General features: G+C 47.0%; 1 protein-coding gene across 1 annotated transcript; it reads left to right on the forward strand.

Annotated features, from left to right (window-relative positions):
- The first annotated feature begins 6,498 nt into the window (after nt 1–6,498).
- tbl3 (transducin beta like 3) lies at nt 6,499–24,584 on the forward strand. Its single transcript, XM_064316263.1, has 24 exons — nt 6,499–6,715; nt 6,830–6,881; nt 7,205–7,300; nt 7,405–7,452; nt 7,988–8,129; nt 8,345–8,429; nt 8,551–8,721; nt 8,906–8,981; nt 9,272–9,368; nt 9,828–10,054; nt 10,485–10,626; nt 10,898–10,956; nt 11,439–11,545; nt 12,852–12,990; nt 13,568–13,711; nt 14,044–14,113; nt 16,919–16,991; nt 17,404–17,560; nt 20,059–20,117; nt 20,493–20,596; nt 20,804–20,875; nt 21,110–21,268; nt 21,548–21,638; nt 23,199–24,584. The coding sequence occupies exons 1-24, from the start codon at nt 6,678–6,680 to the stop codon at nt 23,593–23,595; spliced, it is 2,805 nt and encodes a 934-aa protein (XP_064172333.1). The 5' UTR covers nt 6,499–6,677; the 3' UTR covers nt 23,596–24,584.
- The last annotated feature ends 2,260 nt before the right edge of the window (nt 24,585–26,844 follow it).

A 26,844-nucleotide genomic window follows, 5' to 3' on the forward strand; every position in this document is an offset into this window, starting at 1 on the left:
TTTGTACACGGGTTGAGCTGCTGCCCTATGGACTGGGCCAGACAGTCTCCTTAGAGTCTGTATTGTTTCGGGGCCATCTTTGGCTCCCCTTGATTTTTTTGTTTTTCCCACAGCTATTTTTGATGTGCCAATAAAATAGGTTATAGTAGAAAATAATACATACCAAGACACATTTAATTGTCATCCAGATATGCATCCACAATGAATGTAATACTACATGAATTGCAGTAGAACCACTGAGAAAACATGTTTTTCACTCTGGCCAGTGATTTCTCTCACAACATGGCTATTTGCTCCCTTAGTATGTGTTCAATTGATCTGACCACATTTTCAACACTCTGAACTGAACTGAACACTTTGCAGGTAAATAGTGGTGAGCAGTGGTGGCAGCAAATATACTCTCCATTTCTTTGGCAAATAAAATATTTTTTGAATTAGTAAATTGTATGTCATTCAACAAACCTGTTTGCTTAACATAATTTTTGCTCTTCCTTCTGTCATCTTTTAATTTTCTAGGGCATGAAATATATGTCCCCCCCCACCCCCACTGTCCAGGTGTATTATTACTTCCTCATTTGCAGGGAAAGTATGCACTATGGAGTGAGGGGCGGGCTTTCGGTGCCAGTGGGGGAACAGGGGGGAGTGGCTAAGCTGGCTCATAGCTGCAGCTGTAGGAAATTTGACACTCAATACTAATCTTTGTCTGTTCTGTCAGCATGAGATCAGACCTGTGTGTATGTAAGGACGAGCCAGTGTCATCCGTCCATGCCAAAGAACCTGCCACATACACTTCTACAAAACTTGCATCGCAGCATCCTGGTGGAAGCTAAAGCAAACGATGCAAATCACATCAATCCAGGAACTGCAAAACCAAACTGTAAAACCAAGCTGAAAAACCAAAAACCAAAGAAACCAAAAACTAAGATATGCCATTGGTGCATTAGCTTATGCCCTTGAGGATCAGGACTGAGGGAGCCTAGGAATTGCGGGAAGAGGTGGGGCTTCAGAGGTGGGAAGAAGGTCAATTTCTCTGTGGGATCGACCAAGATAGGAAGCCCGTTCCACCACTGAGGGGCACCATAACAGACAGGAGACGCGATCTGGAAATGCCAGCATCCCAGAGAGGGCGGCAGCCATGCCGCTTGCCCTGAACTCCGCACACTTGCACGCACACGCGCGCGCACACACGCGCACACACACGTGATTTATTTTCTGAGAACGGCCGTAAAAACGTAATTTAATTGATGGCGCAGAGCCAACGCGGAGGCGGAGATGGGGGTACGGGGACGGGGGGGGGGGGGATGCGTGGTGTACACTGCGCCTGTGTTTCGGCAACACACGGATTCAATTAAAACATTCCTACCCTCCGCAGAGAAAGAGCCCGTTCCTTCCTTCACACATTACTGCAAAGGTCAGGAATGAACAGATGTTTCTGTGTATTCGTCTGTTTGTTTATCAGCTCCTCCTTCCCACCGTCCGGCTAAAAATAACCCAGGGAGCACGCCAACGGGACAATACCATTACAGAGAAACAAAGGATTCGTGTTTTTTTTAAAAATACACTTTCTAAAATGGCGTGATATTCAGCTCTTTCATGTGGGAGAAAGAGGTGTAGGCTGAGTCTGTGTTTATCTTGTGGCATGTAGCTTCCTGACCAATCGAGGTGCCGTCCATTTGTGAATATCACATGACATGACACACACACACACACACACGCATGCACACACACACATGCACGCACACTCACGCACACACACACACACATGCGCGCACACACACACACACACACACGCACTTGTTGCTTCCAGACCCATCGAGGTACTACTGATCCATTTGTAAATGTCATACGACATGAGCAAATGTTGTGAGCTGCATTTCACATGGGCAAGTGCTCACTACTGGAGTGAAGAGGGAATTTCTCACTGGCAAAGACATGCTGAATTAGTATCTGACCACAGTGTGACAGTGTGCAGACTAAGGTTTTACATTGGTTCTAAATATGTGGTTTGCCTGCTGATGTTACATTTTGGGTTTCAATGGGGCATTCCAGATGAAAAGCTAACAAGCTAACCCAGATTGTGCCTCTTCCCGCTGATGCTTATGTGTGTGTGTGTGCGTGCGTGTGTGTATGTGCCAGAGCTGTGCATCTCATATCTTGGTCTCAGCTGGTTTTTCATTGGCTGACAGGCTGCTAAGACCAGCTCCACTGCTTAATCCTATTTCAGGTGTTTCTGTCGGGGCTTGGTGGCTCAGTAACTCTGCCAGACACCAGCACCCAGGGGCAGGAGGCGAGCGAGGAGGACAGGGGCTGGAGTGGGTTAAATCAATCTGATTCGCAGGAGGGAGCAGTGCAGAGTGAATGAGACAGGGAGGCTGCAGTGCAGTCGTGGGCCGGGGGTGGTGGTGACAGGGGCCAGGGATTGGGTGTTGGGGGGGAAGGGGGAGTGTAGGGGTGGGTGGGAGGGGGGGGGTGGAGTATTTCCTGTGTTGGGAGCAGATGTCCAATCCAGGCCAGGAAATGTTCTGTTTTCTTAGTTTTACTCTTTGAAATTTCAAGGCCAGAGACATGGAGAATCCCAGAAACCAGGAGGGGGTGGGCGTGGGGGTGTGGGGGTGTTGGGGGGGGCATGCTCTGCTCCATATGACTTCCTACAGTTTCCAGAATGAGTACATCATTGCCCTGTCACACCCCCACAAAAAAACAACTACGAAACTGCAACAAGCCAATGCAGTACACCAAGCCGCTATGTAGCCTCCCTGGGCTCTATACAGGAAGATTAATATTTAAAAAAGGAATCCGAAATGCTAAAGACCAAACTTAACATAACACAAAAGAACACCTCTAATATGGCCTTAAACTGAATTCCAGAGAGGTGAAGAACAGCTTAAAGCTCCAAGCCTCCCACCTCAAATGTTTTCAATGACTGTGTGGGACTGCCCAGAGATGTGCATGTGCTTCAAACAAATCAATCAAAATTCACAAAGCAAAGAATAAAGATCCAAGGCCAAGAAGAAGAATAAAACCAGGAACACTGCAGTAACATTTTAACATTTATTTAAAAAAAATTTTTTTTTTTAAAACCTTAGAGGTCTTGACAAAATAGGTCATGACAAAAGACCTTGACAAGTGAGGATTTGAGTATCCTGTGCTTGGAGCAGAGACTGTTTTGTGCGATGTGCTTTACCTAACCTCCAGTGCTAACACGGTGAGACAAACCGAGTGGGTGGGGGGGGGGGGGTGCGCGCGGTCAAATGAATCGACTCAAATATAAGTGAGTTAGAACCCTCCCGCACCTGGTTTAAACCGTGGCTTCGCAGGGGAACTGCTGAGAGTCGTGTGAAAGGGGGGGATGGGAAGGGCAATGAGTGTACTGGCCGCTCTCGCGCAAAGCGCTAAACCAGACCCACACCGAACTTTGCACCAGCGATGGAAACCCAACGCTCACTGGGGAGGGAGTGGGCTGCTCGTTAATTCCATTTTCACATTTAGTCGTGATTTGTTGTGAACGGGTTTGTGTGTACGTCAGTGCACACGTGCATGTGCATGCATGCATGCATATCTGAGAGTTCACCAGTGTTTACTTTGTTCTCATCATTTTTGTGCGTATGTGTGTGTGTGTGTGAGTGTGTGTATGCATGTGCCAAACTAGGGTGGTGGTGCAGGTGTTGGGGGCAGTGTTAGGATAAGTGGTATGGCCTTATTTTTTTAATTCAGTTTAAATCCACTGGAGAAGGCAATGCTAAAATAGCTGCAGTATGGGACACTGCTGTGCAGCTACTGTATTTGTGATGTCACAGTACTGCATACTGCTGGACAGCTTCTGCATGTGTGATGTCACAGGATTGGATGCTGCAGCATGTGTGATGTCACAATGCATTATGTCAGATGATTGCATGTGAACACGTCTGCCTACCTGTTGAAAAGAGGCAACTGGAACCACAATTAAATAAAAATTTTAAATGTTCCTAAGAAAAACCAATATGGGATTCAGGACACATGTGCAGAACTTTGTTTTTGTGCGTATCCCAGGTGTATAAGATGAGTGCTTACTGTTTGTAAATTTTATGAGCAATCCTGTTCATGTGATTAGCATAAGGAAGCAGCCATGAACAAATACAGATAAGAAAAAAAAAAGATGAATGCTGAAATGTTCTTGGAAACGTTCTTATAAGCAGTTTACGACCAAATGTGATCACACACATGCCTCATGAATGAGGCCCAATCTGTCTACCACATGGGAGTCGATGAATGAGCAATGAATTTAATTTAATTCAGAGAGCTGCCCCTTCACCTCGTTAGTGCACCCATTCGCCCTACTAAACACAAATCCAACTGAAGCCTGAGCTGGGCGGGGTCCCGTCAGGGCTGAGAGTCATTTACTGGGGGTGGGGGGAGGGGCAGTCTAGACTTCTCTCAGCCCCCTCCCCCCTAAAAGGGGACAGGGAGGGAAGGTCAAACACATCCCATTCAGCAGTCAGCCTGGACAGGGACGGTGTGCGTGTGTGTGTGGGGGCAGGGAGTGAGGAAATGTTCTACATCCTCTGTGCTCCGTGTTATTTTAAACTGTCCCCCATTCATTCAGGTTTTGCCACCAGACATCAATGCCGAGTTAATGCAATTCTTTTAAATGAGCTGCATGCTGGATCAGGGGTGCATGACTCTGGTCCGGGGGGGGGGGGGGGGGCTGGTGTATTCAATAGTCCTTTTTCAAAGCATTTTTCCTGCTTTGATTTTAAAAACAACTGTATACACCAATGTTGGGTTACTTCTGTGTCACACAACTGTAAAACATGTTCACCAAGGATACATGGGCAATCTGCAGTTGCCACTCACGATTTAAAAAAAAAATAAAGAACGGGTCAAATAAAAGATTAATTTAATCCGAAACTAAAATTAGGAAATGGATCAGCCCACATGGCACAGCCTTGCCCCATAAAAACATTAAATTCCATTTTATTGGTATTGCCTTTCACAGAGAACTGTCACAAAGATGCTTTACACAGTATCGAGGCAAGAAACCGAGCAGACAGAGCGAACACCAGGCCTGAACCCCCAAACAGCGAGTAGATGAGGTAAAATGCTCCCAGCGCAATACGCACACAAGGGGCCTCGGTGTGTATCGGGTGTACGTGCGTGTGAAGTGGGCTGCCTGCATGGGTGTGGGAACTCTGGCCTGCTCTCTTGCGTAACCTGAACAGAACACAGTCCTCTCTGTGGCCATCGAACATCCAGGCTTCTCAAACCACAGGTTCTCATGCGTGCACTTAAACAAAGCCACAGGTGGCTGGGTGAGAAAATGAAGCTCAGGTAAAGTGTTAGGTGGGAAAAACTGAGATTTTTTTGTTGTTAGGAAACCCTCTAAAGGGCTATTAAAATGGTGTGTACTTCCTGTGTGTGTTTCAGTAAAATACTGTACATGTTCAAAATACTTGATGGAATTATTTACTTTTTCAAACCTAATTTTATATTCAGTTTTTCTTGTCCTTGCAATTGTACGTTTTTATAACTGTGGACACAAGTCTGTTTTGGATTTACAGTTACAAATTTACAAGGCTACTGCACTTCTACACACTGTAATGGTATGGGTTAATTTTTTAAGGTTATTGTCAAAATGTTATAAAGTACTACAAAAGAAATAACTGATTTTGATCACTTCCAGTTACTTAGATTCATTGACAATTAGACATCGCGCACCCAAACTAGAAAGCAGCAGACTGAACCACAAATTGCAGGGAAAACTAATGATTTGTGCGCCCTCATTTGGAGAACTTGTAGCATTGCATTTCCAACATTTTTATAGTCTTGTCTGGGCTCACTTGAAGCACTGTCAGGAGCTGTTTGTAAATGGTGAAGATTGATTATTTCGCTTGCACACAGTTGGGGAGATTGGATGTAAATGTAACATTTTTTGAATTTTGCTCATTTACACAGAACATATTTAGCCTAGCATTATGACATTTAAAACATTTAAAACTTCAAACAGCTTTGACACGTCAGTGGTCCTTACGTTCAGTTAGGTTCAGGTACGTTCATAACTTAATCGAGTCGGATGTAAGTTAAACCAAAGTGCAAGCAGTCCAATGTTAGATTCATACGACCTAGCCGGTATAATTGTAACCGAAGGGTGGAATACTTGCAACAGTAAATGAAAATGTCAAATAATGTGCGTATGGATGTTTTTTCTGCACATAGTATTGTTAATCAAGAAAACGCATTACCAGTAATTTCCAATAACGTGAGACCAGCCATATTCTCAGATTATGAAGCATCGGACTTTATTTATGAAAAAAGATTGCACAAACAGTGACTTTGAAGTTATGATACATTTGAATAACATACCTTGTGCAATTATAGGCCTACTTACTTTCATAATGGGCGTGAAGGATTGATTCAATTGCAAGAGTTGTCACTTGTCGCTTAAATTGAATAAACATCGCAAATCCCGAATAAACAGTCTATGGGTAAAGCGATTTAATAGGAGGCAACACTGCGACCCACGTGCTCGTTCTTGAGCGCTATGACGTCTAATGTCAGCGACAAGCAATGTGCTTCATGGAAACGCACGCTGGAGGTGTAGACTGGTGTTGATGAACTGCTCAGAGTTGATCTAAGGTTTTCCGTCTGTGTAGGAATAAATAAAATAAACTTTTTCTGAAGAGGGAACACGTGTTGTGTGCATGACAATGGCTAGCAACACGCTACAATTCAAAACCAAGTAAGGGTCCGACCGAAAGTATGTCATCTGGCTAACTAGTTCATTTTCATGCTAGTCTGCATGCTTGTTGAATCGTTAGACCCTCAGTTTAACGGTGGATGTTCTCTCTTGCAGCTATGCAGTATCCAGTAAAATCGAACCGTTTTACAAGGGAGGAAAAGTACAGGTGAGGCGTTTACCACTAATCGCCAGTTAGGTGTCTAGTATTAGCTATGATAGATGCTAGCTACCTGGTTTCTGTATTAAATGCCTGTAATGTATTACCTATGGTAAATTCGAACTGTTTAGTTGTCTATATTAACTCTGACAGCTCGCTTACTGATTGGCGTTTGTTCGCTTTGATAGTCTGCTATTGCTGTCGGGGCTCCCGTAGGTTAATGGCAGGTAATGTGATAAAAGGGGGAGGGGGGGGGGAGGAATCTCAGGTATTGGTTCTTATGAGTAATGTGCGTGTTCGTTATACTTTTGCTTATGTTTACTTTGTTGCAGATTAACAAAGACGAGAAATACATTTTGTGCACGTGTGGGACACGGGTGAACATTTTGGAGATTGCAACGGGTCAGCTCACTCGTAGTATTGAGCAGGTGTGTGATTTCTTTTCAATGCGTCTTTACATATATTGACACGGGATATTCCATCGTTTGGAAGACCATGTGTAAAAAAAAATCCTGTATCTTCCTGTTTACAGGATGACCAAGAGGACATCACGTCATTCGCCCTCAGTCCTGATGACGAGGTAAAGTGCTTGAGAGAGTATACCTGAAAATGAGGTTAAGTGATGCCAAGTGCTGCTCTGATTGATTTCATTTTGAGAAATACCAATAAATTGTGCTCTTAAAAGTAATAGCATTCAATCTTAGTCGTATTCTAATGTTTATATCGGGGAGTGTAGTGTAATTTTGTTTCCACTTATTACCCTGGCTAAATGAGCTAATTGGTTGTATAAACCAACACTGTTTCACTCGCAGATCTTGTAAATTAGATAATGGTAAAATGTTTCATATGGGGACACAAGAACAGCCCTTGGCTGTCATTCATGCATTTACCATGTATGTAGCTAAAATGTCAGCTGGTAAGTGATAGGGATAATTAGGTCATTGAGGCCTGGAGTTGCCATGTATGTAAACCAGAAACAGATATGGCCCTTGTTTCCCACCTCTGGTGTAGTGGCATTTGACAGATGCATGGTGTGTCAGCACAGAAACCTTTCCTGTGCTTTTTTACCCCTGTAGTACCATAGGTTGTCTGAGTTTTTTTGTGTGTGTCCTCAGTTCCTGGTGACAGCCAGCCGTGCACTGGTGCTCAAACAGTGGGACTGGAGGGACGGCATCTGCACTCGAAGCTGGAGGGCCATCCACAACACCCCTGTGGCCAGCATGACCTTTGACCCCAGCTCCACCCTGCTGGCCACAGGTAGAGAGGGGGCACCTCATTGCTCCTCCACTTTATGTATGAGTGTGAGAGAAAGAAAGAGAGTGAGTGAGAGAGTGCATGAATGGCTGTTTGTTATGCGGGTGTGTTACATATTCATTGGTGTGTTCTGCATGCCTGTGTGTTATGCATGTAGGTGCATGTTCATGTATGTAGTACTATGTACATCAGTAATAGTAACTCCTGTGTGTTTGCAGGAGGGTGTGATGGTACCATTAAGCTGTGGGACGTTCTGAAACAGTACTGCACACACAACCTGAAAGGATCCGCTGGGGTGGTGCAGTAAGTTTGATTCATACCTGTTGGTCTTAAAAAAAAAAAAAAAAATTTTGCAAGGCCCAAATTGATTTGTTAGCTGATTGATTAGCATATTGATTGGTTGATTGGTTGTTGCCGTGCGCAGCCTGGTGCAGTTCCACCCGGACAGCAGTGTGCTGCAGCTCTTCTCCTCCTCCCTGGACTGCGGGATCCGCGTGTGGGACCTGCGCTCCAGCCAGTGCGTGTGTGTCCTGGAGAGCCACTACAGCGCCGTCACCTCCCTGGCCTTCACGCCTGACGGGAGCACCATGGTGAGGTAAGCCCCACCCCCACACCTGACGCAGCCATAATGACACACTGCTGGAAGGATAAAAGTATAGGCAAGTTTTTTATGAAACTGTGTTAGTAATGTCAGTCTGTCTGTCTTTTCTCCACTTTGCTGCCCCGCCTCGTCTCCTCCCTTGCTCGCTCTGATTGGTTTTGGGTGTCTTATGTCACAGCTCGGGGCGGGACAAGATCTGCACAGTGTGGGACCTGAAGAGCCGGGAGGTAGTGAGGACAGTGCCTGTGTATGAGGTGAGAACTCCTCTCCACGTCTTCCTTCATTTCTCTCTCTCTCTAATCAAACATGCGTATATGCATTACCCTTGAATCCATATGACTCACCCGTCAATTAGTGCAGTGCATTATGGGAAAGTGAGTGTTTCCTTTCCTCTGCTCTCTGCTGTGTTCTCATTGACTGAAGGGGAGGTCTGGTAGTTGATAGTGAATGTGTGTGGCTGGTACTGTGTGACTGGCGTGTGTGTGTATGCTCCTGAGCCACTCAGTGGTGGGTTCTCAGTAGTATGTCTGTGGCCTCTCTGCAGGCTGTGGAGGCCGTAGTCCTGCTTCCTGAGGAGGGAGATTTCTCTCAGCTCGGCGTCAGAACCAAAGGACTTCACTTTATCACTGCTGGGAGCAAGGGTAAGCACAGGGAGAACCCCCGACAGGGGGCAGATACACACACACACATGTACATAGACACAGACACGGACACACACACACACTCAAACAAACATCAGCTCATACCTATGTTTCAGCCAAAATCAAGTCCTCTGGTTAGGAGCAGCTGCCTGCCTTGTTCTCCGATGAGGCAGAATCATTGTAGAACAGTGTTGTGATTGAAGCAGAGTTTGTGGCAAGAAAGCAGTTAGAAAGCTACTGCCTGTTTCTGTAATTCATAAGAGATGGCCTTGCTGTTTTTAGTTGATCGCAGTGACGGCATTCTACCACTAGAGGTCATGACATTACCTTGAAAGAATTTAGCAGACCCTCTCATCCAGAACAACGTACAGGTCCAAATTGCAGTGCCTGAGCTGTGTGCTTAACATGCCTTTGGCCATGTTAAGCACAGTGTTAAGCAGTGACTTTCTTCCCTCTTAGGTGTGCTGCGGTTGTGGGAGGCCGGCTCCGCCCGCTGCGTTTTCTCGCAGACCCCCCCGGTGAGCACACCGCCCCCTAGTGGCGAGGAGGCCGGTCCTGAGGAGGAGTGGAGCCAGCGCAGCCTGACTTACTGCATCCACCTGCCCAGCTCCGCCCGCCTGGCCATCGTCACCGCCGAGCACAACATCCTGCTGTACCAGCTGCCTGCGCTCGCCCTGCAGCAGCAGGTGAGAGAGGTCTCGGGGTTCAGGGGCTGGGGGGGTCGTCTAAACTGGGGTGATTCCCGAGCTGCAAAAAGTATTAAATTAATTTCATAAATGCCGGACAGCAGAACTTTGAGTGTATTTGTACTCTTGGAGTACTGCTTCACATAATTGCTGCTTTTCATAATTTTTAACTTTGATAACCTTTTGAACTTTGTTTTAAGAAAGGCCACCTTTTGCTTGACTTTAATTGTTAGCTGTTGTCATGGTGAATGCACACACAAGCACACACACAAAAACTGCTTACTTGGTCCCGGTCAGTGTTGGGTTCAACAGAAGGCCACGCATTTTCAGCCCAGGGCTAGGTCTGCTTGAATTGTGCAAACGGTACATGTGTTGTTTTCTTTGCTGAAATACTGTTCTGTCATCTCCACCCCCCGCTGATTTTGGATAGTTCGTCGGGTACAACGACGAGGTGCTGGACGTGAAGTTCCTGGGCAAGGGGGACAGCCACATCGTCGTGGCAACGAACAGCCCCCAGCTGAAGGTGTTTGAACTGGCCTCGCGCAGCTGCCAGATCCTGTACGGACATACAGGTCAGTTACACCAGCAGGGGGCAGCACCTACTGCCCGTTCAACCTTGGACACGCACCCAAGACAGCAGCTTGCTACTGTGGGTACTGCTCTAATCGGGGTGGGTCAGTTTTACAGAGGTCAAGTTTGACTGTGCCATGCATTTAAATACATTTGAAAACTTCATTTTGATGAATATCTGCACTTAGGAATATGAGGCAAGGTAGCATATGGTAGCAGAATCTTTTTACTCTCTGAGCTGTTGTGTGTAAAGTTCACTTTCTCCTGTTTAAGATACGGTGCTGGCGCTGGACATCTTCAGGAAAGGGTCGATGTTTGCCAGCTGTTCCAAGGTGAGAGACATCCTGCTGTCGCCTCTCGACTTAATGGCTCGTGGGTTAAGACATTTCTTAAGAATTATTCTTATTTTGTGTACGTCATTTTGCAAATGCTCAAAGTAGCACACGTGGTAACTTTATAAAACATCGGCATTGCATATTTCTCCCTGCTTATAGCAGCTGTTGAAGTTACAAGAAACGTTTAACCAGGAGATTCTGACACAGACTCACACGCACACCCACACGCACGCACGCACGCACGCACGCACGCACACACACACAAATAAACAGAGCACATACTTGCGCACACACACACACACATAAATAAACAGAGCATATACTTGCACACACACACACACACACACACACACATAAATAAACAGAGCACATACTTGCGCACACACACACACACACATAAATAAACAGAGCACATACTTGCACACACACACACACACATTCTACATTTGACGGTTCTCCCATCTTGCCCCCGGCCCCAGGATAACACGGTCAGAGTGTGGCGGATGGACACGCTCAGCGGGGAGGTGCGGTGCGTGGCGCAGGGATCCGGGCACGCCAACGCAGTGGGGTCCATCTCCTGCTCCAGGTAAAGGGTCACGGCAAAGGTCACGCACTCATTCAGACAGCGCCCGATTCGGCCAGGCTGAAACCTGCGAGGTCACGCGAGAAAGACAACAGCAATGAGTCAGTTTGGGGTTCACTTTGTTTCTAGAAAAATACGGGTATATCAACTGTGTTATTGTCCCAGGAAATTCTAAATGATAGAAACCTCGTACTACTGCTAAAATGAAATGATTTGTTTCCTTGTCACTTTTATCTTCCCGAGTCGTTTAAGCGTGGCCAACCAAACGCTGCCGGAATTTTTAAGAAATTGAAAGGGTGTGGCGGCTCAGTTGATGCTGACCGTATTGGAGTCGGTTCATGGAGATTACGTTTTCAGACCTGCCAAGATCGGCAGAGTTTTACGATTCCTGGAAAAAGGACATATTTTTTTGACGTTGACAGCTAATCAAATTACGGAGAAATGTTGTTTGATTATGAAGTAATTTATTCATTGACACTATGGGTTTTTCCCCTACTCCATAGCTTAGGTTCTCCTGGCATGAGTGTACTGTTGTTGGAATTTCATTACTGACAGCCGAAGGACATTACTTTTTTAGGAGGTGTCTTTACTGAGAATGGTGCACGTTTTTGTGAAATCACGTGATATGTGCTTTGCATTTACATGGCTAAACCAAAGTGCCTTTTCTCCCTGTGAAGTAGCAGTGAGCGGGAAGGAACAGAGCCTTTTGTTAACAGTGCAGGATTTTGACTCGGGGCAGACCACCTGACGTTTACAGTTACGCTGGGTAGTTTTGGGGGAAACCGGTTCCTTTTCAAACTCGACCTCTCAGATCATTCTGGCATTCCACACCCGTAATGTAAACTTGGAGCGATGACCATTGCTATACTTTTGAGAAAGAAACATAAATCATCATCATTGACCAATTTAGGGACAAAGTTTCCCTTTTCACTTCACTTTTGGCCTACCCACCACTGCATTTGAGACCTACAGTTAAACTACATTTCCCCCGGAATTACCCTGCTGTTTTCATGGAAGGCGAGGTGATCAGTACAGAGCAGGTAGTAAGTGGGGGGTGATTTTAACAGTGTTTGAAACCTCTCTCTGGGTTTGGGGGGGGTAAGAGTGGGAGTGATTTTAACAGTGTTTGAAACCTCTCTCTGTGTTTGGGGGAGTAAGAGTGGGAGTGATTTTAACAGTGTTTGAAACCTCGCTCAGGGTTTGGGGGGGTAAGAGTGGGAGTGATTCTAACTGTGTTTGAAACCTCTCTCAGGGTTTGGGGAGTAAGAGTGGGAGTGATTTTAACAGTGTTTGAACCCCCCCTCCGCAGGTTGAAGGAGAGTTTCGTGGTGTCCGGCAGCCTGGACTGCACCGTCAAGGTGTGGGACGTCCCAGAGCAGCAGGAGGGGGCGGGAGAAGCAGAATTACAGACGCTGTCCGTGCGGACCACGGAGAAAGCACACGACAAGGTGCGTCAACTGCCACACACACTCTCACACGCATACACACACATGCCAGCACACACATGCACACACACACACACACACTGCCATATACATACAGCGTGCTTGCACGTACGCGGAGCATGCTTTCTTGCGTACGCGCATGTAGCTTAGCGACTCACCCACTATCTTTTGGCGGAGCAAAGGGAAAGTGTGACTCATTACTCAGGAAGTGGAAATCGCATTGAGAGGGATTCCTACTTGCCATTCCATTGTGCGTTCATTTACAAGCACACGTCGAAGAAACAACGGCCTCTCTGTGCTGTATTTTTAGTTTCATTAGCATATGGTATGCTTCCAGGGAAATTTGTCTTCAGTTTCACAACTTGCGTTGCACACAAACCAGTGCTTCTGTATCTTTTGCTTTGGGATGACCAGAAATTGCACAATTTCTTGAGATTTCTGGTGGACTCATTAATCTAGGCATGCTTTAATTTTCTCACATGGTTGAACAGTCCTAGGATAATAAGACACATAGGGAATACTCTGTCCCATGCACCAAGGCGTCTTACCCAGTGCCGCCGTCTCCGTCCGTCTAACGCAGGACGTGAACGGCGTGGCGGTGTCCCCGAACGATAAGCTGCTGGCGTCGGGGTCTCAGGACCGCACGGTCAAGGTGTGGCCGTGCGGACCGGCTGCTGGGTTGCGGGGCCACGCGCGAGCGTTTGGAGGCATACCCCTGGTCACAGTCTGGCCAGCCCTGGCGAGGCTCCGCGCTCCTGGGCCTGCGACTTCGTGCCCGCCGTCTCCGTCCCCTCTAACCCCGTGTCCCCGTCGCCGTCCCACTCTAACCCCTGCCCCGTGCCCAGAACCATACTAACCCCGTGCCCCGTCTCCCTCCGCTCTAACCCCGTGCCCGGTCTCTCCCATTTGTACACCTGACGTGAACCCCTGGCGTGTCCCGAACGATAAGCCTGCGTCTGGTCCCAGATACCCCACGTCAAGTGATCCTGTTTCGGACCTGGCGCTGCTCCCGGTGTGCCGAACCACATACCGCTTTGACCGTCCATTCTCCCCCAGAACCATTCCTGGCCAGCGCCTCGGCAGACCATGATGAAGCTTTTGGGTACGCAGAACTTCAGCTGCCTCAAGGAACACCTTTTTGCCCTTTGCTCATAACCATACATAACCCCACTCTGTACCCCAAAACCATACATAACCCCACTCTGTACCCATCTCTCCCTGCTCCATAACTACACCTCTGTCCCTAATCCCTCTGTCCGTGTTCCGACACAAACCGCTCTGACCCTATCCTCTGTCCGTTCACCTACCTCTCTGTCCCAGACACCACAACTGTACCAAACTACAACCACTGCCCACCATCTTTCTGCTGTCTCAGAACCATAAACCCTCGTCCCAACCTAACCTCTATCCCAACCAACTACCCATCGTACCCCCTACCTCTCGTCTTGGTACCATTCAAACCCCTCGACCCGACCACATATCTGCCCTACCAACAACCCCTGTACCAACATAATACCACTCTTACCCCTATCCTCTGCCACACACAAATCTTTACGAACTAGAAAAAACATGATAAATCGTTTATTAATAAACTAACTACTGAACAAACAATAATATTGCCAAAAATTTCTAGCAATTGAGATGTTTAATTAAAGCAGTTATTTTTCGTAAACTCTGCCTATGAACACCTTCCTTGTGCGGATCAAATAGATACAAGTGCGATATTGGTTGGCTAAGTCTCTGGGCATATTTTTGTTCTTGGCATGATTTTGCGAAAAGAATAACACTTATTGTCGCAGAGACAACCACAAGCTCTTATGGTGGTTGTAAAATAGAACGTAGCCTTTGGGCAACTTTGAATACAATAGTATTACTTTAAAAAAGCAGGTTCCCAGTACAAGCAAAATTTATGGCATCGAGCCAAAAGGAAAGAATTCACCAAATTGGGAAAACTCACCTCAGCAGCTCACACAAAGAAATCTTCAAGGAAGTTCAAGAAATTACTGTGTAAAAAAAACAAAAAAAAAAAAAACAAGCCAACTCAACGGAGCGTGCAAACTTAACCGTCAATTAAGCTGTCGAAATGGCAAGACAGACAGCTCCCCGGATGTATTTAAAATAATTTTAGTTTGGTTTCAATAAAATCCATTCGCGTTAAAAGTGTTGAGAACTTCATGCAATCTAGCACGTCTGACGAGATGGAGGCGAAGTAGGACGACGTCTCATGAGCGTTCTTCTCTTTATTGTTATGTTGTGCGCTGTAGCCATTCCTGCCACAATCGTATATGACGTAAAAACTCCTGGACATCAGATTCAGCGTGTCGAACAGGGATGCCAGTCATGCTGCAGTCTACTCACAGCACTATATCCCTCCTGAGTCTTTCCTCCATACCTGGCCGACACCTCAGCAGGGAAAGGAATGCGCAGTGGGGAAATGCACAAGTGCGTCTGAGACATCTTGCATGAGTCCGGACGTAATGGTGATGCCCTGTCACATTGCTGCTAGTGTTGCTGTTGTGCTTTTCTTCACCGAGTCATTTAATGCCGAGGTTGCAAGTTTTCTCTGGACAGGGTTTTACAACGCAAGGAGGCTCTATGGGCCTCATAGCCTGTGGTGCATTGAGTGACCATCTATAAAACCCAAATGGCGAGACTGAACTTGTAAGTGAAATGCAGTGGACTACTGTGTTTGCTCAGGGTGTAGTAATGTTCTCTCACCATGACGTGCTGATGTACATATAGTTTTAAGGCCTATGCTGATGCTACATCTGGAAGTTATGGCATACAAAGGAAAAGCATGGTTCAAACTTGCAATGACTTTTTGTACAGCATGTTGCTAGTGAATACTTATCAGTTTAGATATGGAGGTGGATGTGTTTGAGAAGGGCTGACAAGGCATTTGGCTTATGGTGAAACTAAGTACAATTAGAAACAGGGCAAACTATAATATGAGTGGACTAGTAGTACAGGGAAAGCTTGAGAGATTATTGTTTAAGGCCATGTGGTCTTGGAAGATGTGACATATAAACAAACTTGAGCTTGAAATGTTTTTACATGGGCAGAGAATATCGTAAGTGTTGATAAGGGTGGGATGGTGCAGACCAGGGCAGGATTTTTTCCTAAAATAAAATTAAACCTAAGACTAATAATAATGATACTAAAACTAAAAAGAAATGGATGTTCAAAAACTGAAACTAAAATAAAATTGCACACTCTAAACTAAACTGAAACCAACTAATGGAAAGTCCGTCAATTGGACGCTTATGGCTTTATCCAAGAGCGCTACATTGACTCATTCCAGAGCATTAGGGTTAGTGTCTCAGACCTTCGACCTGGCGGGTTTGAACGCACCCCGATGCCGCATGGTCTTACCTCCTGAGCTATGTCGCCCCAATTAGAAAGGAAAGGAAAACTATATGTAGAATAGGAATAAAAACTGATTCAAACTTCAAAACTAAAATCACCTGGTCTGTATGCCCGTACCCCTATATAACATACATAACTCCTCTTTACCCCGTACCCCCATATAACCCCTCAGTGCCCCATACTAGTATTACCCCTCATCATTTTTCTGTACCCCTCTGGATGTCACTGTCAATCTATGGGGCATTTAGGACTTTTGCTGCTTCAGGGAACCACCCCCCCTCCCCCAACACACACACACACAGCTCTTCACCCCTCTGTGTGACTTCACTTATGTCAATAATTAATGTCCTATTTATATCGTATATAATCCAGCGTTTTTTTTGGTTCAATTCTGTTTAATTTCCACACCCTTAAACCCATGAACAATGCCTCACCCCACCCGGAGATCTTTTTTTAGAATAAGCATTCACAGATTGCAAAATTTTGCACTTTTCATTAACTTTCATTAACTGAAGGCCAGTTTTTTCCGCCTCATTTTTCCCCTCATTCCCTCATTCATCTTCACAGACGTTTGAAGGACACGACGCGTCTGTGCTCAAAGTCGTCTTTGTGAGCCGCGGGAGTCAGCTGCTGACAAGGTACTGTTTTTCTTTCTTTTCATTTTTGCTCTTCTTCCTCCTTCCGTTTCGCATTCAGTCATCAACACTGCCATTGTTCTTCCCGGCCTGAGCAACATCTGACTCACTGCACAGGCATCTTCATTGCCTTTGCGTTGTGACACACGAACAGTGTACAATAGGTGTTAATAACAAAAAATGTTCCAGAACATTCCTACAGAAGATTGTTTAAGGTGGAGAGCATAGCCTGGTTATTTATGATAACGGGCCATGTTTAGAGCAAAGCCATGTTTAGAGCAAAGCCACTAGCTAACCTGCGCAAGGCACCGCCTCACTGTTAGAACTGCATGGCCTACAGGGACGATGGACTCAGATCCAAGCCAGAAAGTGGTTTTACTCGGTTGTAAGAGGATTTTCCTGTTCTGTCCCCCAGCGGTTCAGACGGTCTGGTCAAATTGTGGACCATAAAGACCAACGAGTGTGTGAAGACTCTGGACGCCCACCAGGACAAGGTGTGGGGCCTGCACGCCAGCCGCAAGGACGACCTGGCAGTGACCGGGTCTGCCGACTCCAGCATCATGCTCTGGCAGGTCAGGACTATGTACAACCACTAATCCCCCTAATCCCCACCCCCTAAACCGTACACTCCGTCTCCCCTCCACATTACCCCCGCTGTCAGGGTGTAACATGGCCTGCCCGTGGGTAACCCCCATCCTTAAATTCAGCTCCAGAACCCTACCCCTAACCCCTCAGCCCTAGTCATTGACCCTGTAATCCCTAAACTCAGCTGTTAACCCTAACTCTCATCTGTAACCCGAAAACCTTAAACTGTAAACCCTAGCTCCCCACCCCGAATTTGCCACCCCAGTTCTCAATGTGGCACCATTCCTTCGATCCTGGAAAGGAGGATTGTTGTTTCTGCTATACCTACTGCTGCACCGTGGTATGTAATGAGTTAGAGATTTGCCTGAGGTGGGATTTTGAACCCAGGCCTCATACCTGCCCAAAGACCGACGCGTTAGCAGTCAGCTGAGGACGAAATCGCCCTTAGCATAGGGCAACGTTACTTCGCACGCGAGGGTTGCTTCACCAGAGAGTGTTGTCACGGTGACCTGCGAAGGCCTTGGCTTACAGCACCTCACTGTGCTCAACTAGCCGAGCTACACGCGCTACGGAAACATGGCCTTACATGCGGGCAGAGGATCAGATAAGAGCGGTTATCTCTGCCAACTGTCCGGGCGAGCAGGAGGATAAAATGGTGTCTGTAAATGGAATGGGATTCCAGCACAGGCCAGGTGTCCGTTTCCAACGCGTAGCCTTCCCTGCGTTTCACTGTCCCGTAGTGTCCGTTTCCAACGCGTAGCCTTCCCTGCGTTTCACTGTCCCGTAGCCCCGCCCCGCCCGCTATGCACGCGCCAGGCGTTTCCTGCCGGGTAGTAAGCGTGCGTGCGTGTGTGTGTGTGTGTGTGTGTGGGTGCGCGTGTGGGTGCGCGTGTGGGTGTGTGTGTGGTGGGTGTGTGTGTGTGGGTGTGGGTGTGTGTGCATGTGTGAGTGAGTGTGTGTGTGGGTGGGTATGTGTGCATGTGTGAGTGCGTGTGGGTGTGTGTGATTGTGGTGTGGTGTGGTGTGGTGTGGTGTGTGTGTGTGCGTGTGTGTGTGTGTGTGTGTGTGCGTGCGTGCATTCTTGGTTGCCAAACCAGTGCATCACCGTAGCCATCTCCACATGCTCCAGTTTACCGATGTAATCATTGCACCTTCTCTTTATTACCACACGCACTGATAAGGTGTGTTATTTGCATAATTCTTGTGCCTTTCTGTAAGTATGTGGTTTGGTGTCCCTCCCCAGAAGATGAACACACCCTAAACCATAATTACCATCCTGCTTTTGTCAAAAGAGGTACAGGAATTCAATTGTTATAATGTTACTATAAATGCATATTTTTTGCATTATACACAGGAAATATAAAAGTTTTCCTTCTTTATGTTGATGTCTGTGCTCATCTGCTGCTTCTTTGAATGTGGCAACTTGGTTAGTTTGCTTTTGTGCTTCAATGTACAATGGCGCTATCCCCACTGGCATCAGCAAACAAGGCCAGTGAAATATCTGTTATTGGTGTTGGACCCGGAGCTATGTCACGCACCCCTGGTTTCACGGTTATGTATTAGCGACTTACGCTTTTCACGCTACCATCAGATGCGACTACCGATTTGACGTCAGCTCTTTAACCTTTTTACGTGCGCTTATGTAAGTCGCTCTGCAAAAAAAAAAAACGTCTGATGAATGCGTCTGTCATTCGACGGCCTTCTCCTTTCTGTTTGCGTGTAAACGGCGACAGAAACGTACTCGTCTGTCAGCGCGACCTTCAGCGGCGGTCGGGTTCGTCCTTTCATTCTGCCTGTCGAGAAAAGAGTAAGCCCCCCTCAAGTTGCGCAACTTTGCCGTGATTGTTTTCAGACGGCCGACGCGCGCTGTGCGGATCAGAACGGCTTTCAGAACGTGTGAAAAGGCTGCGTTTGGTCAGGGAACACGCACGCAGTGACGCGTGTTCGTACGCACTGGTGACCGCAGAGACAATGCGCCCTAGCATCTGTCTGTGCGTGACGATGTCTTGTCACAATAGCTCCTGTCGGGCTGGCTCGCCTCTCGACCTGTTCCCCCCCGAGCTGAATTAGTGCGTATGTGTCTTGTTAAACGCACCGCACGCCTTTTGGCTGTACACTTTGTGACAGATCTGCCTTTCCGTGGCTGGTGGTCTGTCTCATCTTTCCTGTTCTCTGTAAGGAAGTTGGTCTGATCCATGCGACGCTCCCTTTGATTTTACGCTCTGTTCTGTTGCACACGCTTGCGGGCAGTAGTGAGTGTTTTACACAACTGTAGGGATTCGGCGTTGCAGTGTTTGGTATTAAATGTGTTTTTATCCTGTGGTGATGTGGCTGTAGGAGCGTGTGATCTGTATCACTCGTTTGACCTGTTCGCTGGATTGATATGCTTGATTGACCTGGACGCACAATCGCTACGCTTGCCTGTTTGACCCGTTTGCACATTTTTTATTATTATGTTTATTAATTATTATTCTTTCTCCTTCAGGACGTCTCTGAGATTGAGCTAGCAGAAGAGCAGGCCCAACAGGAGGATCAGATTCTGAAGTGAGTCTGCACTGGAAATGCTGCTTTCAATGTAGTTCACGTTATCGCAACAGTTGCTATGTCAGTACTAGAAGTACCATGTAGGCCAGGTACCCTTTAGGGAAGGCCTCCTGTACACCTGGTGCCCTGTAGGCCAGGTGTTCTATAGATCCAGCCTCCTGTACACCTGATGCCCTGTAGGCCAGGTACCCTATAGGGACGGTCTGCTGTACACTGGTGCCCCATAGGCCAGGTAGCATACCCTATAGGGACGGTCTGCTGTACACTGGTGCCCCATAGGCCAGGTAGCATACCCTATAGGGACGGTCTCCTGTACACCTGGTGTCCTGTAGGCCAGTTGCCCTCTAAGCAGTGGTATTGCTGGATGTTTTGCAGGCAGCAGGAGCTGTCCAACCTCCTGCAGGAGAAGAAGTTCCTGAAGGCCCTGGGCCTGGCCATATCTCTGGACCAGCCGCACACCGCGCTGCGGGTCATTAAAGGTACCGGCAGAGCGGAGGCTACGGGGCTGCCGGGTGGCTCCTCCTGGTACAATGTCTCAGCCCTTCCTCATACTCCCGTCTTTATTTCTATGGCTGTGTCTCTCACTGCAAACTGTCTGGTTTTGCCCACCCATTTGCTCGCCCACACAAAATGGCCGAACATGTTTAAAAGCCGATGTGACCTCCCCCCTCCCCCTTCCCCTGCAGAGATCCGGCGGGGGCGGGACGGCGAGCAGCAGCTGGAGAACACGCTGCTGAGGCTGAGACGCGACCAGAAAGGTGAGAGAGCCGCTCCTCCCTCACCGGGAGGCTGCAGGCTCAGGACCCGGGCCTGGAGCCTCCCGTTCATCTGTGTGAGGGAGGGGGAGGGAAGGAAGTGTCGGAGAGGGTAGGGAGAGAATACACACTGCTGTGACTGAGACTGTATTTGTGTGTGCGTGTGTGTGTGTGCGTGTCCGTCTGTCTGTGTGTCCGTGGTGTGTGTGTGTGTGTATCTGTCTGTTTCTCTGGCAGAGTCGGTGCTGCGGTACTGCGCGGTGTGGAACACGAACGCGCGGAGCTGTCTGGACGCGCAGGCGGTGGTGCAGGTGCTGCTGAGGCACCACCCGCCCGAGGAGCTGCTGCAGTACCAGGGGGCCCGGAACATTCTGGAGGCCCTCGTACCTTACACAGGTTTGTGTGTGTGTGTGTGCGTGTGCACCTGCACAATGTGTAAGCGTTGCTTTTTGTGCCCCTGAATAACTGCTTTTGAGGTTCTTGTGGCTGATTACAGGCTGACTAATCAGTTGTACACTCACTGTGAAAACTGTGACCTGACCGTTTGACCTTGGATAGAAACAGAAGCACAAGAAATCCCAGGCATCAGAAAGAAGTCTGGGGTCCTTTATTATGTTTAAGGGCTATGCCAGCGCGCTGCACCATGGTGACCGTAATGTGACTCCATTCCTGCAGACAGACACATGCAGAGGATTGGCCGCTTGCTGCAGGCGTCCATGTTCCTGGACTACATGTGGCAGAAGATGCGAGTGACCGGCCACTCAAGGTGAGGCGGGGGCGGGGCTTAAACCACTGGGGAGTTGATACCAGTTCCATAGTTTTTAGGCCAGATTGGATTTGCGTCTGTCGAATGTGGCTTCCGTTGATAGCCGGGGCAGCCAATCCTATTGAGCGTCACACAGGTCCCACCCATCTGTCATGATGTCATGCTACACTTATGGAGGGCCCCCCCCATCCTTAATGCAGTTAACTGGGTATCTGGACTTCTTTCCCCCCAATGATGGAGTTGTACTTAATTCGTGTTTGAGGTAGCAAGCTTGGTGTTCAGTGAGGAGAAAAAGATACCTGTAATGCCCTGGTAATCCTTTCCTGTAAAAGGCATCTTTCCGTGAAAACATGAGGCATGCTGGGAAGATAAAGGTAGCCTTACTAGATGCGCTGCTATTGTTGTTCTATCACCCCCACACCAATCTGCTTGTGAGCTTCCCGCTAACAGGAATTGTTTTGTCAGGTGAATGCCTTTGGTATCAATAGCATCATTACCTGTTGAGCAGATCTCATTTCACATCATTGGCTTCCAAAAGAATGCTTGCTCGGTAACGCATAAGCATTCCGTCATAATCTCTGGGTGAATGACACCTTTGTAAAAACAAATGACCTGCTTCCTTTTTCTCTGATCTGGCCCTATATCATGACCTTGTGGTGGGAATAGTTTTCTTTTTCTGGAAATGCTGCCCGGACAGACCAGTAACTTCCTGGAATGGCCGCAACCGCGAGGGATAGGCTATGGTGCCGAAGCTCGTTTAAACCGGTAGAACTGGTGTTGAGGAAAGAGTTTAGGCTCCCCAGACACCGGCCTACTCGCTGGTGGGAGGCTCTGTCTGATCTAAACAGGTCAGGGCTGCCAAACTGGTCTTAAAGTCCCCAAATCAATGAGCCGTCCTTCTCTTCTCTCCACTCACTTCATCTGCAGGGTTTAGCGAGAAACTGCCGACCGGGACCGTTTTTGCTGGTTGCCATGTTTATCCGCTATGGAATTTTAGGGGGATAATCTTAGCATGAATAAAATATGTTCAGCAAAGTCACTTGGGTAGGATTCTGACTGGCCTACTACGTGCAACTCTAGTATGATTAAACAGCAGTAGTAAATTGCATACTCTGCACACACAGACACACACACACACACACACATGTATTTGTGTGAAAAAATAGGACAAATCCAGAATGTTATGGTAAGTCATGGAATTTGAAACTTTTTTTGTACTTTTTAATGTTATTTGACCTAAGAACACTAACTAATGCTAGGTACACCCATCATTTTCATTTTCAGGAGTTCTTAGTTAAGACTCTTATTGCTATTTAGGCAACATTGTTTTTCACAGCTGCCATTTTGTAACTCAAGTCAAAATATTGGATTGGTATAACCTGGGCATGTGCTGCCCCTATGGAATTTAATTTAGGCATTTGGTGGAAATGGATGCATTCATAGAAAGGTCAGGCTAGGAAAACTTTTAAAGCGTGAATCCAATTAGTTGACCAATTCATTCTACTTTCATTGAACTGAAAAAGTTGCTGTGTGTGACTGATTTTTCCTGTGGGGGTACAGCGTGGAGACTCAGGGCGAAAGCATGGACACGTCACCTGTCGCCCCGGCCACGCCCCCGCCCCTCTTCATCATTGACACTTCGCCCAGCCTGGAGGGGGAGAGAGGTAGGCAGGAGGATGAGGAAGGTGGGGAGAAAGAGGAGGAGGAAGAGGACGCCGCCGAAGAAAATCAGGAGGATGACGCAGATGTCAGTGTGGCCGGCGGGAAGGCGGGAAAGAACGGAAAAACGGAGCGAGGGAGGGAAGAAACGGAAATGGCGGAGGAGTCCGCCAGCGGGGAGAGCTCGGGCGAGGAAGACGAGGGCGCTGACGACGGCGCCGGCGATGGGCGGAAGAGGGAAAATGGGATTGGCTGGTCTTCAGAGGCCCTGCCCCTTCAGATGGAACTGATCAGGTGATGCGAAGGGGCGGGGCCAGCGGGAGCATCCTGCAAGAGAGGCGGGACCTGCGCACGAAGCCGACGCCCACGCCTGGAGCCGACACCCATGTCCCTGGTTATCTCAGAGACAGCAGATTGACAGCCAGAACAAACAAGTAGCTCAAATCCAGCTGCCACACAGTGCCATCAAGCAACAAAGAAAAGCAAAACTGGGACAGAACAGTTGTTTTGTAAGACGTCGCCGACCCTGAAACCGTGCTACAGGGAACGCCTCATGATTGCATGCAGTATGCTTGCAGACTCCGCTTGAATCACTTAGCACGCACCCGATCCTGTCTTAGCCTCACTTGACTGCCGTGTACGTGCAAAATGGCAGGCTAGCGCTGGGTGTGTGTGCGTGTGTGCGTGTGCGTGTGCGTGTGTGTTAGCATGTGTGCGCTCATGTATCCGTCTGCAAAGATGCAAAGAGCCGGTTGCATCTTCAGCTGCCTTCCATTGTCCGATTTCACATCTGATTTGTTTAATGGCTTATCTGATAGGTTTTGCTTGGGCCAGGCAGTTCCTACCCCCACTCCTGGCTGTGTGGTTGTCTTGTCTGGCCTGTATTTCTGCATTCTGAGACCAGCTTAGATTCCTCCTTTCTCTTTATCTACCTGATTACTTGGCAAAGAGCCCTGAAGATGCAGGACTTGGAGGGTTTGAAAGTTTCATCTGGTGTTGGAAGCCGGACCAAATGTCTGTTTTATACAGGAAGTCCACAACAGGACGTCTGGCAATTATGTTCATTTCACCTACTTCTGAAATTTAGATTTGCCTCCCAATATGAGCATGATCCGACTGTAAGTAATTGTCAGTAATTAACAAAGACATGTTGTACTCCGCAAAAGTTCAAATTATGGACAATTCGTTTTTCCCAAGCTCAAAAACATTTTACTAAAAACATTTTGTGTAAACATTTTCTTGTGAAACAAAATGTGACTTGAATAAATGTTCTTCAAATAAGCAGAACGGTTGACTGGGTTGGCTTCTGTGAGTGTCCGGGGTCAAGGGGAAGTTTAAAGTTTCTTGGCAATGCACCAAAGTAAAAAAGTTGTGACACCCTTCCCATTCTTTTCCAGAAATCCCCAAGCATATCATATCAGCTCCTGGTAGCACAAATTTATGAGATGGTGATCAAGCGTTTGTAGAATTTCCCGTACAGCACAATGCGATACCACTGACAACACAGATACCACTTTGATGCTGAGTTCTGTCGAACGTGCCACACACTTTGCAGAAAGTCCAGATGGCTGTATTGAAAATTTCCTGCATGTTTATGTCAATATTATTCATCAAACTGTTAAGTGCAAAAAGCCTTTTTCTGATTATGATAGTTTCTTTGTCTCGATAACAAGGTAAAATGTGTTGTGCAACTGCCTAGTTTTTTACATGACGCCTAAGTCTTCTTTCTGTACTGTAAGGGGAAAAACACAATGCTTGATGCCATGCGAGGTGTAAGTGATCTTAGGATGCCTTTTCGACGTGTCTGTCCTGTTTGTCTGGCTACTGAGGAACTTCCTGTTTAGGAAGTATCTGCCTTTGGCAGTCCTACTGTACTACACATTTTATATATGTATCTTAGCCCATTACCGTCAGGAATAAAGAGTCTAGTTGAAGTAAAAAAAAAATAATGTAAAAAAATAAAGATGGGGAACCCATAAAGACCATAGGAATTCAAGAAAATGGCTCGGGTTGGCAAATGGAAAAAGACGAGTTTTGTACACAGATGATGTTGCGTTCTGGTTATGTCCATTATGCCGACAGTGCAGTTGATTTTAGTACTGGTTTGCACAGGTAGTGTCTTAAGTGTGAACCACCTTCCTCTGAAGACCAGAGGTGCCGGCCTCCAGTCATGGGGGCTGCTGTGCCTGCCGGTTCAACTCCAGTCCCGGAGGGCCGCAGTGTCTACAGGTTTAACTCCAGTCCTGGTGGGCAACGGTGCCTGCAGGTTTAACTCCAGTCCCAGAGGGCTGCTGTGCCTGCTGCTTTTGGTGGTTCTCTTTCAATCACCTGCTAATTTAGTTCTTGGAAACAGGGTGAGTGAAGTTTACCCTGCCAGTGACTTAAATTAGTTACTTTGAGACAGATCAAATGTTATTTATTTAGTGCTTTTCATACTGGGAGCAATTCAATGTGCTGTACGCAAGTAGTTCAGATACAATGGATAAAATGTTTTATTTTATTTATTTAGTAAACTTCACTAAGATGCATAAATAAAAAACCAACAGACACTCTGATCTTACTGGAATTATACTGCACTTAATTTTGTACTGTAAGTATGGAGCGTCTGCTAGATGAATGCGATGTAAAGTCGAATAGGGAGAGGAGTATCGCCTGCATGTTCATCACTGTCTGCACATATCTGCAGACCAGATGAGCAAACTGGTAAGGTGCAAACGTAGAACGGCCCTCTTCATTTGGCCATATACGGGTGTGCTTAGCGTGTTCAGAAAACATTGTTCTTGTCTGTGTGTTCTCTACTGTTTTAATATTTCAGCCTAGGAATGCCAGCATGCCAGTTTTCAAATAGACTTCCAGGAAGAATGGCAGTTGGCAGTTATGATGCTCTGCAGTATGAAGCAAGAAGTTTAGCAGGGCTGTAAATGCAGAAAGCTGAGATTTCACTTGTATAGAGCCCTCCAAAAGTATGGGAACAGTCGAGTGAGATTAGTTGTTTTCGCTATACTTAAGGCATTTGGATTTTGAGATCAAAAGATGAACGTGACCAAAGTACAGACAGATCAACTTTTATTTAATGGTATTAACGTGTGTGTTTTACCATTTTACCGGACGAACTGTTCTTGTGTTTTTTCGTTTTATTGTTTATTCCTTGATAGATTTGCTTATCCAAAAGGGACTCCACACCTGCCATGCCAAGATTCACTTGGTTCACAACCTAAGAAATTCATAAACAAGGGTGTCTACGCAGGATGTGTGCAGTACACGCCTTGGTGAAGCAGTACAGTGGTGAGGCAGTACCTAGGGCCGCAGTGTAGTATAAAGGGTAAGGAGTTGGTCTTGTAACCTAAAGGTCGATTTCCCAGTAGGACACTGCCGTTGTGCCCTTGAGCAAGGTACTTAACCTGCTTTGCTTCAATGTATATCCAGCTGTATAAATGGATGCAGTGTAAATGCTGTGTCAAAAGTTGTGCAAGTGGCTCGGGATAAGAGCATCTGCTAAATGCCTGTAATGTAATGTGTCAGACCTTGCAGCCCGAATGGAGGCTTG

The sequence above is a fragment of the Anguilla rostrata genome, chromosome 17, assembly GCF_018555375.3.
Source record: "Anguilla rostrata isolate EN2019 chromosome 17, ASM1855537v3, whole genome shotgun sequence".
NCBI classification, from domain to species: domain Eukaryota; kingdom Metazoa; phylum Chordata; class Actinopteri; order Anguilliformes; family Anguillidae; genus Anguilla; species Anguilla rostrata.

Excerpts from the sequence above, each read along its gene's own strand:
- tbl3 (XM_064316263.1), top strand. The coding sequence starts at position 6,678 with ATGACAATGGCTAGCAACACGCTACAATTCAAAACCAA. Across the intron at positions 20,118-20,492 it reads CAGGAGGATCAGATTCTGAA|GCAGCAGGAGCTGTCCAACC; the intron begins GTGAGTCTGCAC and ends GATGTTTTGCAG. Across the intron at positions 20,597-20,803 it reads CGCGCTGCGGGTCATTAAAG|AGATCCGGCGGGGGCGGGAC; the intron begins GTACCGGCAGAG and ends CTTCCCCTGCAG.